The following is a 17,866-nucleotide window of genomic DNA, read 5'->3' on the forward strand; positions in this document are numbered from 1 at the left end:
ATTATTTATATATCTGTTCCTATTGCCATTTTCTTCATTGTTTGGGGTTGATTTTGTAGATCTATTTTCTTCTCTTGTATTTCTTGACTATATAAGTCCCTTTAACATTTGTTGTAAAGCTGGTGTGATGGTACTGAATTCTCTCAACTTTTGCTTGTCTGAAAAGCTTTTGATTTCTCCATCAATTTTGAATGAGGTCTTTGCCAGGTACAGTAATCTTGGTTGTAGATTTTTTCCCTTTCAGTACTTTAAATATATCCTGTCATTCCCTTCTGGCCTGCAGAGTTTCTGCTGAAAGATCAGCTGTTAAGTGTATGGGATTTCCCTTGAATGTTACTTGTTGCTTCTCCCTTGCTGCTTTTAATATTCTTTCCTTGTATTTAGACTTTGTTAGTTTGATTAGTATGTGTCTTGGTGTGTTTCTCCTTGGGCTTATCCTGTATGGGACTCTTTGTGCCTCTTGGACTTGATTGACTATTTCCTTTTCCATGTTGGGGAAATTTTCAACTATAATCTCTTCAAATATTTTCTCATTCCCTTTCTTTTTCTCATCTTCTTCTGGATTCCTATAATTCAAATATTGGTGCCTTTGATATTGTGCCAGAGGTCTCTGAGACTATCCTCAGTTCTTTTTACTTTATTCATTTTACTTTATTCTGCTCTTCAGAAGTCACTTCCACTATTTTATCTTCCAGCTCAATGATTCATTCTTCTGCTTCAGATATTCTGCTACTGATTCCTTCTAGAGTATTTTTAATTTCAGTAATTGTGTTATTTGTCTCTGTATGTTTATTCTTTAATTCTTTTTGTCTTTGTTAATTGATCCTTGCATTCTCTCCATTTTGTTTTCAAGGTTTTTGATGATCTTTACTATCATTATTCTGAATTCTTTTTCAGGTAGTTTGCCTATTTCCTCTTCATTTATTTGGACTTCTGTGTTTCTAGTTTGTTCCTTCATTTGTGTAGTATTTCTCTGCCTTTTCACTTTTTTTTTTTTTAAACTTATTGTGTTTTAGGTCTCTTATTCCCAGGCTTCAAGGCTGAATTCTTTCTTCCTTTTAGTTTCTGCCCTCTAAGGTTGGTCCAGTGGTTTGTGTAAGCTTTGTCTAGGGTGAGATTTATGCTGAGCGTTTCTGTTTCTGTTTGTTTGTCTTTCCTCTGAAGGGCAAGGCTGAGTGAGGTGGTAATCCTGTCTGCTGATGATTGGGTTTGTGTTTTGGTCTGTTTGTTGTTTAGATGCAGTGTCCTGCACAGGGTGCTATTGGTGGTTGGGTGATGCCACGTCTTGTATTCAAGAGGTTTCCTTTGTGTGAATTCTCACTATTTGATACTCCCTAGGGTTAGTTCTCTGGTAGTCTAGGGTGTTGGAGTCGGTGCTCCCACTCCAAAGGCTCAGGGCTTGATCTCGAGTTTTGCATGGGTCTATATATTCTTTTCTGCTGGTCAGGTACTCCTGTCTGCTCTCAGCTGGTGTCCTGCATGCACTTCTGTGTCTTAAGGTGTGTTCCTGATGTATCCAGGATTTGAGGTTTTTTTTTTTTTTTAATTTTATGGCTGTGCTGGGTCTTTGTTACTTTGCACGGGCTTTCTCTATTTGTAGCAATTCTCATCACAGCGGTTTCTCTTGTTTCAGAGCACAGTCTCTAGAGTGCAGGCTCAGTAGTTGTGGTACACAGGCTTAGTTGCTTGGCAGCATGTGGAATCTCCCCGGATCAGGGATTGAACCTGTGTCTCCTGCCTTGGCAGGCAAATTCTTATCCACTGTTCCACCAGGACAGTTCAACTATTTATTGTGTATATAAACACATCACTGAAATAATATAAACAGAAATTAGAGAGGAAGATGAAGGGGACACTTTTATTGCGTCTACCCAGAGTCATAGATCTAATCAATGAATCAACAAGTATTTGTTGGGTGTCTGATTGTTCTCTGCTAGATACTACAGGAGAAGCAAGACTAATATAAAAAGAGGTCCCATCCTTTGGGAATTTCTAGTACAATACAAGATGAGAAAATATGTATGGAACATAGAAGAAATACTATTAATCAGATTATATTAGAATCATCATGTTTTTAGTGGCCACCTAATTAGAAACAATATAGATTTTTCTACTAGACTAAATCCATTTGAGCAAATGGTTTCAGTTTAAACAGCTTTTAAACAGTCAATGGTATTTTCCTTCCATTCCTATTCCTTGGAATTCTTTTCTACTTCCCTCACACGCCTTACAATTTAACATTATCCCACTTAAAACATATTGTTGATAGAACCTAGAGTTTATCTAGTGTCTTCCCTCATATTCTTCTGAGAAATGTTTTTAAGTGAAGCAATATCAAAAAGAGAGTCTAGAGTGTAAAAATAAGAATAGGAGGAAGGCAAGGCAAATCTTAGGAAAAAAATAGTGAACGCATGCACTGCACTTGCACTGTGCCAGGTATTGTTTTGAGCACTTCAAGTGTAAATCCATTTAACTGTCCAAACAATTCCGTGTGGTGATGATGACCGGTGACTGTTATCCTTATTTGTTAGTATAGCTGAGGGAACTGAGTTACAGGAGGAAAATACCTCCTCAGGTCTCACAGATTGTTGGTGATGGAGCCAGGCAGTCTGGCTCTGAACCCTTGCATCACGCTGCTCAAAGATCCCTGTGCTTTCCTATCTCTCAACATCCCTTGTTCCCCTGCTTCCATTCCTCCATCACTGCCTCCTTTACTAGGCTTTCTATTTCTACCATGTGTTAATCATTTCCTCTTCATTCCAAACTCCTAAGTTCAAATGCAGCTCCAAGATCCTTAAATCATCTTTATCTTTGGACTTCCAGATTTTTCCATTTTATTCCACTTTCAATCAGTCCATGAGATGCCTACTTACAAGTTGTAATAATCATGTGAAGTGAAGTGAAGTGAAGTCGCTCAGTCGTGTCCAATTCTTTGCGACCCCATAGACTGTAGCCTACCAGGTTCCACCATCCATGGGATTTTCCAGGCAAGAGTACTGGAGTGGGTTGCCATTTCCTTCTCCCGGGGATCTTCCTGACCCAAGGATCGAACCTGGGTTTCCCAAACTGCAGGCAGACTCTTTACCATCTGAGCTACCAGGGAAGCCCCATGTAGTATAATAATAATATACTACATAATAATCATGTAGTGAATGAAAAATAACACCCACTACTGCACAACTGAATTCCGTAACTGGAGTTACGGTTTTCTGACTTGACACTAAATGCTTGATACTTGGTTTTACTGTCTGATGGCATATCTGAAAAGTAATAATAGCCTATATTCATTGAGTGCCAACTGTGGGCTAGTTATTGTTTCAAACACTCCACATATCAACTCATTTAATCACATAACAACTCTGTAAGGTAAGTTCTATTACCATTCTATTTCACAGTTAAAAAAAAAAAAAAAAGAGGCATAGAGAGTTTAAGCATTTTTGCCTAGAGGACAGCCACACATGCAGCCAAGAGGGGTCTCAGGCAGTTGACTCAAAGAGCCCAAGTCTTAACCACTCTGCTACATAGTCTTTTACTTGTCCAACACTAACCATTTTCACATATTTTTTTCTCATTTAAGAAGCAGAAGTTCCCTTCTAATAATGACCCATGTCTGTTTTATATCTTACTCCAAAACTCTAACAATCCCTCCAGATGCCAGAAAACCCTCAGTGGCTTTCCCTTTTCCACCTAATTTTTTTTTTTTTTTTTTGGTAACTATTTTTGCTCAGAAAGCTTCTGGAATAGAAAACATTCACTGAGATTTTACTGTAACTGGAAAATTTACATTAATGATTAAGATCAAGTGTGTTTTCCGATATATGACCTTAAATTGGAGTAGCTTATCACAGGTCATATCAAGGAAACCTGACCACTGGGGAACGTGGGTATGATTGTTGCACTACCCACCCTGGAATGTCCAGGAGTGATTCACACTTGCCCCCGTCTGTCTTCGGACCACCTCCCATGGAAGTCTGTACCCCCCTTCCTCCCCCTTCCTCAGTGACTGTTATTTCTAAGTTGCCAACATCGCTCCCATATTATCAACATTCTAACTTCGTGGGAAGGGCTGTGGTGACTTTCAGGAAAGTGAATAGGAAGTGCTTTTCTAAACAGCCTGACGGCTGAGGGGTGCCAGCAAGATTATAAGAAGTTGGGGCTGGACAGACAGCAGAAAGCCAGCCGTGTCACAAGAGAGATGGTAAGTTCATTTCTTTTTGCTACGGGAAGTGGTTGGGTGGAAGAGGTTTGGGGTTGAGGCAGGCAGATAAGGATTCCTAAAATGTGGACTAGCAGTAGTTATGGATTTTTACATTGAGTAGCCCCATGGAGTTTGTAAGAATTTCAAAACCTGCTGCCCACTTTGACCCTCCCAGCATCCTTTTGAGTTGCTATGTCCATGTTACAAATGAAGATGCTGCGCCTTCCAGAGAAGCTTAGGTTTGACCTAAGGTGTACTGTTGGACTGGATGTGGTCTGGATCTGAATTTCTGTCCTCTTGCTCCACAGCTACTGTCTTTCCTAGCAGGGCTTATAGGGACTCTCCTGGTTAACCCTCAACTCTTCTCCAGGATTGTTTCTCTGTCTGGGTTGAATGTAAGGCTGAGTAAGTGCCCTGGTATAAGACTACAGTCAAATGGTTTCTCATCCCAGCTCTCCCATTTCTTTTTCTGTACCCTAGGAGTCTGCTAGGACTGATGTGGACTAGCCACACAGTTTCTGTTTCTGCCACAACTCTCAGTCCTGCTAGTGACTCAGTTTTCTCATCTGTAAAATGGACAGAATAATAGTACTTTACTTTGTAGCATCACTGTGGGAATTAAATAAGCTGAAAAACAAGTAGGTCTGAGCCTGGCACATAGTTGTGAGTTGGCAGATGTTAGCTATTATTGTTATGAGAAAGAGAAGATCTTGGGATTTTGTAGGATCTGAAATCCAGGAAAGATCCAAGGAAAAGGGCATTCTTGAACTCATTAAATAAGGCGCAAACACATAGTTTTACCCTTGACTTATGAGGTGTATCTCATACAGTCCTAGGGTCTAAAATCCTTTAGTCTGTGGCTAGAGAGGAAGCAGACTGTCCCTGTTTTTGAGCCCCTTTCTATGGAATACCAGAAGAAAGTAGTGCTTATATTCACTTCACCCCCATTTCTTTGCTTTACTATAGAACAATTTTCAAACACTTTAGTGAGGATTTTCCAGGTTGGGTTGAACAGCAATAAAAGAATGATGAAAAGAAGAGGAAGGAGTTTGAGTCTGTTCTGAGTGTGAACTCCAGTGATGTAAGAATGTAGATTTCTTTTATCTCTTTATCTCTTGCATATTTTTCCTGAATTGGTCAACCTAAACAAACAGTTATTTTTTTCTTCCATCTATTTTCCCTGGGATCCTCCTTTTAGAGGAATGTTAAATCATGGAGTTCTTTGAGATTCTGAAGAAAGGTGCAAATCCTTTCCCAGATGAAATGCCAGACATCCACATAAACACTGAGCTTTATGGATAACTGCAGGGGGTCCCCAAACTTCCATGTCTAAGAAGCCCATCCTCTCACCTCCTGTGTTTTAAGCTCAGAAGTTTCTCCATTGGCTTCTTGGAACTAGACTCTGCAATGAAGTGCTAAGAACTCCAGCCCTGGAATTGTTTTAAACATTCCAGAGACAAGACCTCTTTCTTTACCCTGGAGCACATTTGTCTCTTGGGATTCGGGAACACCAAACTCTGCATGTAAATTCAACTTCAAGTTCAGAATGGCTTCAATTAACCCTAGGAGGTGAAGAAACATATTAAGGTTTATCTGCTGGTGCGTTTTCAACCAGATGGATCTCAGAATGTGGGAGCTCTAACTGGGGAACTTACAGTTAAATTATGCCAGTGTTAGAGTATCAGTGGGCTAAAGAGGAGGTCTGGGTTCACTTCCATCTATGCCTTTTAACCATTTTATGTCTGTTAACTAGTTCTTACTCTTCCTCTCATTACCTATTTTTCAAAACATAAATAAATGGTTCACATTCTCCTGGGCTGGCTGCTAGGTCTTAGAAAGTTCAGTTTCAGAATTTTGTAAGTGGAAACTTGTTAATCAAACCCCCAAATATCAAAGTGACTTACTGCTCAAACAGGCAGCCCTGGGAAAAGACCCTAGACCTGACCCTAGAGGGTAGCATATGGTGTTTCATAAATGGCATTTATTACATTGTTTTCTAAGTAATTCATTTCTCTGATTGAAAAGCAAAATAGAAATTTTATAAAGTCAAATATACAAAATGAATCCTTTATATTTTAGAGATATAGTTCAGTGATGGTCCAGATGACTTAAAATCTTTTAATTATGCTACTTTATTTTTAATATTAATATTTCACCCTATATAATGGTGATCAGGAGTCTGATTTAAATATATACATATGCTTTGATTCTTAGTTTTGATGTCCTGGGTTCCTTCCTGTCTTTATTTTTATTGGTTATTTGGCTTTTAGATCTCTTTGTTTGACTGTTTCATTTTCTGCCTTTAGGCTATGGCCACTAAAAGCTATACTATATTACCACCACCACCCAGAAACTTAAGGGAAATTATATGATCAGCTGTACTACCTAGAAAATCTCTACTCTGCCAAGAAGTTTCATAATTCTATCTTCTCAATGACTCTCCTATCTTCCTACCGCCTTTGCATTCCTATTGACCCTCTTTAATTTTCTTTCCTTCTCATAGGAAATTTCTAAGACAAAACAAACTGATTTTGTAGATATTATAATACCCAACATTTGCAAATATTCATTTGGTGCCCCACCATTTACCTAGCAGTATGCTAGAAATACATGTAAATAAATGTTGAAGATAAATAATTCATTTAAAATCACCTGTAGACTTGCTGGAGAAGGGAAAATCCTGGGAAATCCCAGGGACAGAGGAGCCTGGTGGGCTGAAGTCCATGGGGTCACAAAGAGTCAAACATGACTCAGAGACTGAGCACAGACTTATTACATTTTCAGTTTGAAAGTCTACAGATATTAACACAAATTTTTACAAAGAGAGAGAGAGAAACACCGTCTATTCAGGATGCTTCTCTGTTCAAAACCCTGGCAGTTGGATTCCTTCTGCAACCAGTATTTCTGACTCACACGATTTGGCCATGAACCAACTGCTTTTCAACTAACCCCCAGGACTTCCCAATTTTCAGCAGCAATCAGACCACATCACTCCCTCTCTTAAAATCTGCTTGCTGCCCCCACTTGACTTGCACTTAGAACAAAAATTTCATCTCCTTGTTTTGGTTGCCAAAGCCCAGAGTGATCTGTCCCCGGCACCATCTCATCCTTTGCTTCCCCTTGTTCATTCCATTCCAGCTGCACTGCTTTCTTCCTGTCCTTTGAACACTCCACACTTTCCTTCCACTTTAAAGCCTCTGTATTAGCATTTCCTTCTATCTTTAATGCTCTTCCTCCTGTTTCTCTCTGCTTTCTTCTGGTCATTCTGCTCTCAGTCTAAATGTCACCTTTTTAGAGAGGTCTTCCCTGACCTCCCTCCTGTCTAACATCACTACCCTGTCACTCTATCACATAACCTGGCTTTAATTCTCTAACTACCCCTTTTCACTATCTTCTGTTTTTTATGTTAAATTGTTCAGTACTGTTGTATATGTATTCGTGTTTGCTTCATTGTCTGTCTTCCATAGAATGTACATTTCATGAGGACAGGAACTGTATCTTTTTAATCATTTTAATACCATTGCCTGGAACAGTACCCGACACATTGTAGGCACTTAATAAATCGATAGTTATTGAAATAAGTTTTGGGAAAGAACACAGGCAATACAAGGACATGCCTATCTTGGTGTGGGGAGGAAGAGGTTAGTATGGGGAAGGCTCCTTTAAAGAGGAGATTCCTGGTCTACTAGAGCTGGGCACCCACAGAGGGAGAGGGTGCTCTGGGCATAAAAAGAACATAGGGAACATACAGTGTATTCTGAAAAGTACAAGATGTCTTGTTATAAATGCATGGTAGAATTGTGGTGGAGGAGAGGGGTAATTGAGGAGTAATGGCAGGAGATGAGACTAGATAAATAAGAAGAAGCCTCATCTTGAAGAGCCTCGAAGTGTCATCTTAAGAATTTGTTCAGGGAATAGAAACATCTGATGGACTTTAAGTAGTGAAGCAATATGATCAGATTTTGTGTTAGGAATATCATTCTGATGGCATGAGAGATAAAGAACTGGAGATGGGTAAACTTGAGAAGAAGAGATCAAGGGGAAGATGATTTCTCTGGTCCGGGAAAGAAGTGATAATGTCTGAATTAGTGCAGCAGCAGTAAAGTGGAAATCTGGAGAATGGCCAGGTATCTCACCAGAAGGTAAAGTCCATTGGGTTTGATGGCAGATTGATGTGAAGGGATCCTTGGTCTTCCTTCCCTGGTCCTACTTGATGGAGGACTTGAGGGTCTCTGTGGGCAAGTAGGTTGTGGGGCTTGGGTCAGGGATACTGTTAATAATAAGAACATGCATGCTTTATATAAGCCCTCTTTGGTGCGGGAGCCTTTCAAAGGGACACACCCACTCCAGAAAGTTAACATGGAATTTGCTGTCTCCTCTCCCTCTTCTAAGAGCTGCTGCTATCTGATGTTTCTCCAGGCTTTCTCGAGACACACCAGCTATGGTAGGTCCTGAATTCTCTCTCTTCCACTGGCCACTGTCGCAACACACTTCCCTGAGCTGGCCCCAAAGCCACCCACGTGGAGTTCAGTGAGTGAGTCCTGCTCCTCTGTTCTCTCACATGGGACGTGAGCCATCATGCCCTTGTTTCTCTAACACTCCAAGAGAATGAGACAAAGTGCCTAGAACATATTTTTTTGTACAGCCTTCTCATACTCTATCTAACCACACTTTTTTTTTTTTAATTGAAGGAGGACTTCTTTACAATATTGGTTTGATTTCTGCCATATATCAATATGAATTAGCCATAGGTGTACATATGTCCCCTCTCTCTTGAAACTCCCTCCCACCTCCCATACAATACACTTTTAAATTTGATATAATCACTGCTGTAACCCTATTGTATTTAATTATAATTATCACATTTTCCCAACATTTTTCCATTCAGCATGCTTCCATTTTACTTTCAGTCATTCCCTTGCTATTTTTTCACTTATTCGTTCATTTATTCATCTGTAACCTATTTTTAATACCATTTTATTTATTTATTTAAGGTTGTGCTGGGTCTTCATTGTTGTGCAGGTTTTTCTCTAGTTGCAGAGAGCAGGTGAGGGAGAGGGGGCTACTCTTTGCTGCAGTGCACAGGTTGTCATTGTGGTGACTCATCTTGTTGTGATTCCCAGGCTCAAGACCACAGGCTCGATAATTGCAGTACACAGGTTTAGTTGCTCCGTGGCATGTGGGATCTTCCTAGTTCAATCCCTGCATTGGCAGGCAGATTCTTTACCACTGAGCCACCAGGGGAGCCCTCTGTAACACATTTATTAAGCAGTAAGCATCTGTTCTCTACTATGGCTGGGGTTCAGATGTAAGTCATAGCCCTTGTCCTTAGATGGCTCTGCCAGCTGCTCCCTCCAGCTGAGTGCAGATAGGTTTCTTCTGCATTTGGATTGCAGACTTCACGCTCAGGGGGAAAGTCAGGGGTGGAGATGCTGACGGAGAGCCACTGACATGCAGATGACCATAAGGAGGCCTCAGGAAAGCAAAAGACTGATGAGAAGAGGGTCCTGGAGACAGGAACCCAGGATAATCTCTGTCTCTGCAAGTGAAGGCAGATTTGACGTGGATTCAGGAAAAGACTGAGAACAATCACTTAAGATGTCAGAATAGAAGCAAGAGAAGAACCAGGGAAGCATTTTAAGCAAAAGGAAGTAGTAATATTTATTGCTACAGAATGATCAAGGAAGATAATGATGGAAAGACTGCATTGGGTTTGGTCATTGGGATGTCAGTGGTAAAGTGAGCAGGAGCAGTTTTGGAGGGGACTAAGAGTTGAGGAAGAAAGAGGAGGCAAGAAATTAATAAAACTGAAATGTAGAGGAAGGAGAAGAATCAGACAGGACCTAAGCAGAAGACAGGGGCTCTAGGGAGAGACACTGAAGGTTCTGCCTCTAAAGTGCAAGGCTGTGGTCTACAACATAGGCAGGAGAACAGAATCACCTTTCTGCGGTACCTTTCCTGCTAACTTTGTCAGCCACCCGGCGTGCTGGGAGACATGGGATTACTACTGGCATCTAAAAACTCTATGCAAAGGTTGAGGGGAAAGACTTCCTGCCCCTTCTACTTTGTCTCTGCCTCTCTCTTCACCCCACACTCACTTTTAATTCTTTGGAAAGTAAAATTAAAGACAAGCACAGTGGAAAGCAGCTTTCATGAAGGCTTACACAGGCACAGGATGTTATTCCAGTAACCCGGGCTCAGACTCTTTCCCAGTGACTTCCGGTTTGATGTAGGCTGCCAAAGAATATTAAAATAAAAATGAACAGAGCACACGGCTGCTTCTCCTCAGGAGGTATTTCCTGGTGTTTCAGCACTTGTTTAGGCACAGACACCAAGACAGAGCCCTTAACTCTTCACCATCCTAGATCTAGCGCTGCCTTGTCCTAAAGGTGACAATGAAAGTAGGGACAAATGTGAGAAAGCTTCCTCACCCCAAGGAAGTTTCAGAGGAAAATGATTGCTCAAAGGAGGGCTTTTAAGCATCATTCATCTTCCACACCCACACACCAAATGCTTGTCAGTTGCCAATGAGTCAAGGAGCCGTCTTACAGATATCATAGAGATGATTCTGAAATTGTCTGAAAAGTTGCAAGTGCAATTTTTAAAAAAGAATCCTGATTATGGCTTTTATCAGACTTTCAAAGGAGTTCATGAGTTCCGTGAGAATAAGAATCACTGTGCTTTATACATATAAAAAGGATAACCAACAAAGACCTAGTGTATAGTGCAGGGAACTCTACTCAGTACTCCGTAATGACCTATATGGGAAAAGAATCTGAAAAAGAAGGGATATATGTATATCCATAACTGAATCACTTTGCTGTACACTTGAAACTAACACAATATTATAAATCAACTATATTTCAAGATAAAATAAAAATTAAATGTAGGAGGAAAAAAAAGAATCACTGTGTTAAGCCAACATACATTCCAGGGAGCAAGCATCGGCAGGTCATCTGAACTCACTGAGTCTCAGTGGTAGGCAGTGACGGTAGCCCCAGACTTGCTATAGAAGGCTGGAGAAATGCTTAATTGACTTGGTAGTCATCCTTACAGTCTCCTGCCGCTCTTATAGAATGAGAGGTGATTCTTGGTATAATCCTGATTTTAGAACACAGAAAAGGACGGTCAGATTGAAGCGGGAGACACGCAATGACTTGCATTTTCCTTTCTCAGGTGTTGTGTCTTAATCAGAAGCAATTGCCAGCCCTCTAAAATCTCAAAAAGTTTAAAACCAGCACACACTCTCTTTCTCTCTCTCTGTCTCTATTTTGCTAAACCAAATCATATTGAAAAGTTTACACAAACAACTTAAGACATAAAATGGTTCTGCTGGGACAGTGGGTGGACTTGGAAATGGAGATGGGGGTAGGAGCCTCACTGGCTCACTATTCCAACACTCTTCCTTGAGCTGGCCCCAAAGCCAGAGAAACCTGTAGAAATACTCTCTTGGAAGAAAACCACTTTCTCGGGGCACAGGAAGAGCAGGCCCTGGATGATAAACACTATGACCCTCTGGTCTACCTGGGAAAAAGCCAGCAGATTCAAAGGCAAATATTGACTCTCATTAGCTACGTTACTGTGCTCTTCACCAACAATATTTTTGCTTCTGTACTTGCCCCCCATCAAAATCCTAGAAAATTATATAACCTCTTGAACCCTTCTAAGTGGAGAGCTAAATTTTTAATCATGTTTTAAAATAAAAGATGGAATTTCCAGTGAATTCTAAAAATTGGCCTTTCACAATAAATGTTACATCATTTCCTAGAGTTTATCCAATGGAATAAAATACCACAGTGATCTGATAACACTTATCACTTAAAAAAAAACACAAACTAGTTCCTAATAATAGGGAAGTTAATATTTTTTTCTTTTTTGTTGTCTGTTCTTTAATACCTATTTCTATTTCATTTCCTATAACAGAATTTTAACCTAATACATTTTAAGCTTTTTTATTGATAACTATATCATATATTTTTATATAAATAAAAATATGATTAAGTTGAAATGTAAAAGATTCAATTTTACGAAATCATAAATCTCTATGTGTTAAATGTTTTCCTTTTTGATCAAGTTAGCAAGACAATTACTTTTAGTGCACAATTTAAAAATAGCATAAACATACTGTAAGTTTTAATAAGTAACTTAAACTTCCATATTTAAAATGGTATTGAAGACACATCTCTACATAAGGAGAGGGGCTTTTTCCCTATCCATGTAACCTTGTGTGAATATTATTTATTGATATAATCAAACAAGTTCACCATCAATTCTATTCCTATATTTCATTTTGTAAGGACTTTATTAAACATTAAGGACCTTTATTCATTTGAATAAGTACATGGAAGCTTCTTATAATGATGTCTCTCAATTCTTTGAACTCCTTCCAAGTTTCATGTCCCAATCAAGTTAATGAAAAGAGAGAAATGGAAAACTCCTTGATATGAAAATGATTTGTTTCACTATCATTTGAAGCATTCAAGTTGTCAGATCTACACCAATACTTTGGATGGTTTCTGTTTGGCATACCGGATGTTTTTTACATACAGAGACCAGGCCTAATGATTAGTAAGAGTCAGGTTACAAAAGGTGTGATTTCTTTTGTAAAATGGAAGAAGTAGATACATTTGTAGGCAGATTGGTTTTAGGGAAGTGTACATGTTGAAGATAAAGTTGGGAATCTGAACAGAGATTTATTTAAATTCTCCCTGCTTATGTACCCCTTGGGAAGCCAGGCTCATTCTGGTTTGAAGATTGCTGCTATAGCTCCTGGCATGACACTCACTGGGTACTGAATTGAAAGTGGTGTAACAATAACTGGTGATACAATATAATCCACAGAGACCTCTGTGGGATTAAGTTCCTACTAAGGGGATTATCGCCATACTTCCTATGCAAAGAAACAGCACCATAAATCATAACATTATGATACTCTCAACATGTGATAGTAGGTCCTGCAGCGGCCAGTTGATTAGCATTCTAGTAAGAAGACAAAGCATGTCTGCTTATCAAAGCCAATATTCAGAAACTCTAGATAGAAAAGTGCCAGGCTTCTTATACAAAGATAACTCCACTGTCTGGAAGATTTGCACTGATTTGTGTTACATGTTCCACACTATCTGGTCTGGTTGGAGTCAACAGTACATATACACTGTGCACACACACACACACACACGCTACCACCGCAACCACCATTTACCCCATAGACCCTACATCATCCATCTCTGGAGCCCGACTGTGGCAATTGAGAATTTCTATCTAGGAAGGGTTTCAGGTAGCAGTCTGGCTGGAAGAGCAGCATAGCTTCAGTAGAAAACAAATACATGATTTTTATGTTGGTGGTTTTGCTGGGGTGGCTCTGGATGAGCACAGATGTGGCAACCAGGCTCGGGCATGTCACATATTCCATCATCTACAACAGAAACTCAGGGTGGGTTTGAAAACCTGGAGATTTAGAAAAGTAAAAAAGTTCTTGTTTCAAAGTTAGGCTCTGCTTCTGTCATTTTCCGTGTGTTGCTTTCAACACTACCAACCTTCAGTATTCTCATGTGTAACAGGAGGGTGCTAGGTGAGCAACTCCAGAACTTATTTGTCTAAAAACACTTTCAGTTCAGTTCAGTTCAGTCGCTCAGTCCTGTCCAACTCTTTGCGACCCCATGAATCACAGCACGGCAGGCTTCCCTGTCCATCACCAACTCCCAGAGCTCACCCAAACTCATGTCCATCGAGTCGGTGATGCCATCCAGCCATCTCATCCTCTGTTGTCCCTTTGTCCTCCTGCCCTCAATCTTTCCCAGCATCAGGGTCTTTTTCAGTGAGTCAGTTCTTTGCATCAAGTGGCCAGAGTATTGGGGTTTCAGCTTCAGCATCAGTCCTTCCAATGAATATTCAGGACTGATCTCCTTTAGGATGGACTGATTGGATCTCCTTGCAGTCCACGGGACTCTCAAGAGTCTTCTCCAACACCACAGTTCAAAAGCATCAATTCTTCGGCACTCAGCTTTCTTTATGATCCAACTCTCACATCCATACATGACTACCAGAAAAACCATAGCTTTGGCTAGGTGGACCTTTGCTGGTAAAGTAATGTCTCTGCTTTTTAATATGCTGTCTAGGTTGGTCATAGCTTTTCTTCCAAGGAGCAAGCTCTTTTTAATTTCATAGCTTCAGTCACCATCTACAGTGATTTTGGAGCCCAGAAAAATAAAGTCTGACACTGTTTCCACTGTTTCCCCATCTATTTGCCATGAAGTGATGGGACCAGATGCCATGATCTTAGTTTTCTGAATGTTGAGCTTTAAGCCAACTTTTTCACTCTCCTCTTTCACTTTCATCAAGAGGCTCTTTAGTTCTTTGCTTTCTGCCATAAGGGTGGTGTCATCTGCATATGTGAGGTTATTGATATTTCCCCACCAATCTTGATTCCAGCCTGTGCTTCATCCAGCCTGGCATTTTGTGTGATGCACTCTATATGTAAGTTAAATAAGCAGGGTGACAATATGCAGCCTTGACATTCCCCTTTCCCGATTTGGAACCAGTCTGTTGTCCCATGTCCAGTTCTAACTGTTGCTTCTTGACCTGCATACAGATTTCTCAGGAGGCAGGTCAGGTGATCTGGTATTCCCATCTTTTTAAGAATTTTCCACAGTTTGCTGTGATCCACACTGTCAAAAACACTTCAAACATGTTAATAGATTTGATGAAATCCCAACATAAGGGAGGTTATGAGAAGTCATCCTTGCTATAGATTCAAGGTGAATAAGTTTATTATTCATTTACTAATAAAAAATTATATATGTCTACATACATGCATTAAGCATTGAATAATATTATAGACATATATTAAAATAGTAAAGGAAGAAAACATAGATCAATAATACAGAATAGTTGGCATAGTGCAGCATAATTAATTGATGTTCTGTGCATCAAAGCACAGGCCAGACAACTGTGGGTCAGGGAGGTTTTGTGAGACTTCCTATTATTCTTGAGTATGGCATACCAGTTTTTAAAGGGAGATTATTGCATAATAATAAAGATAACATTTTTAACATAGTACTACAAAATACATCATAAAAGAAAATCCTAGTGGCACCAAGTTGTTATTCAATAAATATTGGTTGAATGAATGAGCAATTAAGTCTGTTCTGAGCCTTGATGCAATCTTCAACTAGGGGAGGTCTTAAGCAGAGTAGCGAGAAATAAAAATAGAGCAGAAGGCTTGAGCCACCCACTAATGGAAACAGACAGGTCACTCAAGACCATCCTTATTAAGTAGAAGTGGTTGGCCACATTGATTGCACGTGGACACTAAAAGGAAGTTTTCTTGTTTCAGGCCAGCTGCCCCAAAGCCATCTGGAACTGGAGATTTCAGAGAGTGGTCTTCAGATCTGTCCAACTCCTTTGCTTCAGTGTCCTGATCTTCGGTAAACTTTATGCTAACCTTTCACCTGGTCCTCAGAGACTAGGGTAACTTCTCCAAATGGGCAAAGTTAAGGATGGTAGCCAGTTGTGAGGCATGGGAAAACTGTCCAAGCCCAGAATTCCTGGACGGGGGGAAATGCACCCAACACCACCATATTGGTAGAAAAGGCTTCAGGGAGAACATACAAAAATACACCTACAGGCAATTTATGCATTCGACTCAATAGACACAGGCCTGCATTACTTTTAGAGAGCCACAAAAATGCTATAATTTCTTTAGAAATAATTTTCCTCTAGGCCAAAGAAAATGTTTTCATGTGTAATACTAATATGTTCATCTTTAAACCAATGCAGTTATAAAAGTTTTAATTTTATTACTGAGGAAGGGGATTCTGAAAGCAAAATTCTATGCAAGTCAGAATCTAGCCCTGGTGATATCAGAATAAAGTCTTATAGCAAAACAATGCCATAAAGGTGCCTATGAGGGAAGGCAAACAGAACCAACTCTCATGTGGGCAGCTGAGGAGAGGGTTGATTAGGAGTAAGGCCTCATAAACAGGAAAAAGAGCCATTTCCAGGCCAGATTGCTTACCCTGTGCACCTCTTCACTTGGGAACTGGCCTCTTCTGGTGGGGGTGAGCTCCCACTGGCTAGGTTAACACTACTTTGTGTCCTAACCCTCTTTATACTTTGGAAGGGCACATTCTTTATTTCATTTGATTTCATAAACATTTCTTTTAAAGGCCTGTTTTACGTGCTATTTTAACAAGTGAATAAGCAGAGATGGAGGAAGTAGAGTAATTTATCAAAGGGAAACAGCCCAGAGTAGTAGGATGAGTGTAAAATTGCAACCCAGGAGATACCATGAGCCTCTGCCACAAACCTGGTGTTTTTACTCAACAAGTATGCAGGGAATGCCTGATTAGTGCCAAGCTCTTTGCTTGGTGTTAAGAATCCAGAGGTAAAAAGAGACCCCTATTAGGATTCACAGTCTAGCAGGTGTGGCCCATGTCATACAAACAGATGTTACAACACCTGGCAGTGAGGGAGGAGCAGATAGAGACAGGGTGCCTGGAAGAAGGAACACCAAGCCCTCCTGGAGGAGTCATGGAAAATAGGTGGAGGAAAAGTTTACCCAGCCTAAGCAGAAAAGGGGAGCCAGAGGAGAAGGAAGAGCATGTGCAAAGGCATGGAAGTGGGTGACTTCTGTTTTTGCTAAAGAAAAGTAACTCTGGTGGGTGATGAGGCTGGACTAGCAGGTAGGCTCCAGATCATAAAGCATCTTATTTCCCACGTGAAGAGGTAGTACCTGAAGATATGAGGCAGCCATCAAGACATTTGACATGTCATTTAAATGGCAACCCACTCCAGTACTCTTGCCTGGAAGATCCCATGGATGGAGGAGTCTGGTAGGCTACATGGGGTCGCAAAGAGTCGAACACGACTGAGTGACTTCACTTTCACTTTCACTTGGGCTTGGGCAAAGTATTTAACATCCCCTCCATTTCTAAAAGGAGAAGGTTAGAAGGCCCCTAAGATCCCTTTCAACGCCAGTACTTTGTGATTCCAAATCTTTACTATTAATACCAAAGATCCTCAGGAGAGGACACTTTCTTATTCTTTTTTTAAAATTTATTTTTAATTGGAGGATAGTTGCTTTACAATGTTGTATTGGTTTCTGCCAATCAACAATGTGAACCAGTCATAAATATACATATATCCTCCCCCACCTTGAACCTCCTTCCCACCCCTCCCCTCCCACACCTCTACATCATCACAGAGCACTGAGCTGAACTCCCTGTGTTATACAGAAACTTCACTAGCAATCTATTTTATACATACAAATGAATATGTTTCAATGCTACTCTCTCAATTCGTCCCACCTTCTCCTTCCTCCACTGTGTCCACAAATCTACTGCTGCTGTTGCTAAGTCGCTTCAGGCGTGTCCGACTCTGTGCAACCCCATAGACGGCAGCCCACCAGGCTCCCCACTCCCTGGGATTCTCCAGGCAAGAACACTGGAGTGGGTTGTCATTTCCTTCTCCAATGCATGAAAGTGAAAAGTGAAAGGGAAGTCGCTCAGTCGTGTCTGACTCCTAGCGACCCCATGGACTGCAGCCTACCAGGCTCCTCCATCCATGGGATTTTTCAGGCAAGAGTACTGGAGTGGGGTGCCATTGCCTTCTCCATCTAGAAGAGTACATTTTCTTATTCTGACTTAAAGTGTATCAACACTTTTAACTAAA

General features: G+C 40.4%; 1 protein-coding gene across 3 annotated transcripts in view; it reads left to right on the plus strand.

Moving 5' to 3' along the window:
* Positions 1 to 4,102: 4,102 nt before the first annotated feature.
* The window catches only part of LOC120880273 (selectin P), a 46,906-nt gene continuing 33,142 nt past the window's right edge, over positions 4,103 to 17,866 (plus strand). For all 3 annotated transcript variants that reach the window (XM_040263553.1, XM_040263554.1, XM_040263555.1), the window contains exons 1-2: positions 4,103 to 4,198; positions 15,531 to 15,621. In XM_040263553.1, the coding sequence (XP_040119487.1) occupies positions 4,196 to 4,198; positions 15,531 to 15,621 (94 nt within the window). In that variant the 5' untranslated portion in view covers positions 4,103 to 4,195. The remainder of the gene's footprint in view (positions 4,199 to 15,530; positions 15,622 to 17,866) is intronic.

This window comes from Oryx dammah, unplaced genomic scaffold (genome assembly GCF_014754425.2).
Source record: "Oryx dammah isolate SB20612 unplaced genomic scaffold, SCBI_Odam_1.1 HiC_scaffold_21, whole genome shotgun sequence".
In the NCBI taxonomy this organism is placed as follows: Eukaryota; Metazoa; Chordata; class Mammalia; order Artiodactyla; family Bovidae; genus Oryx; species Oryx dammah.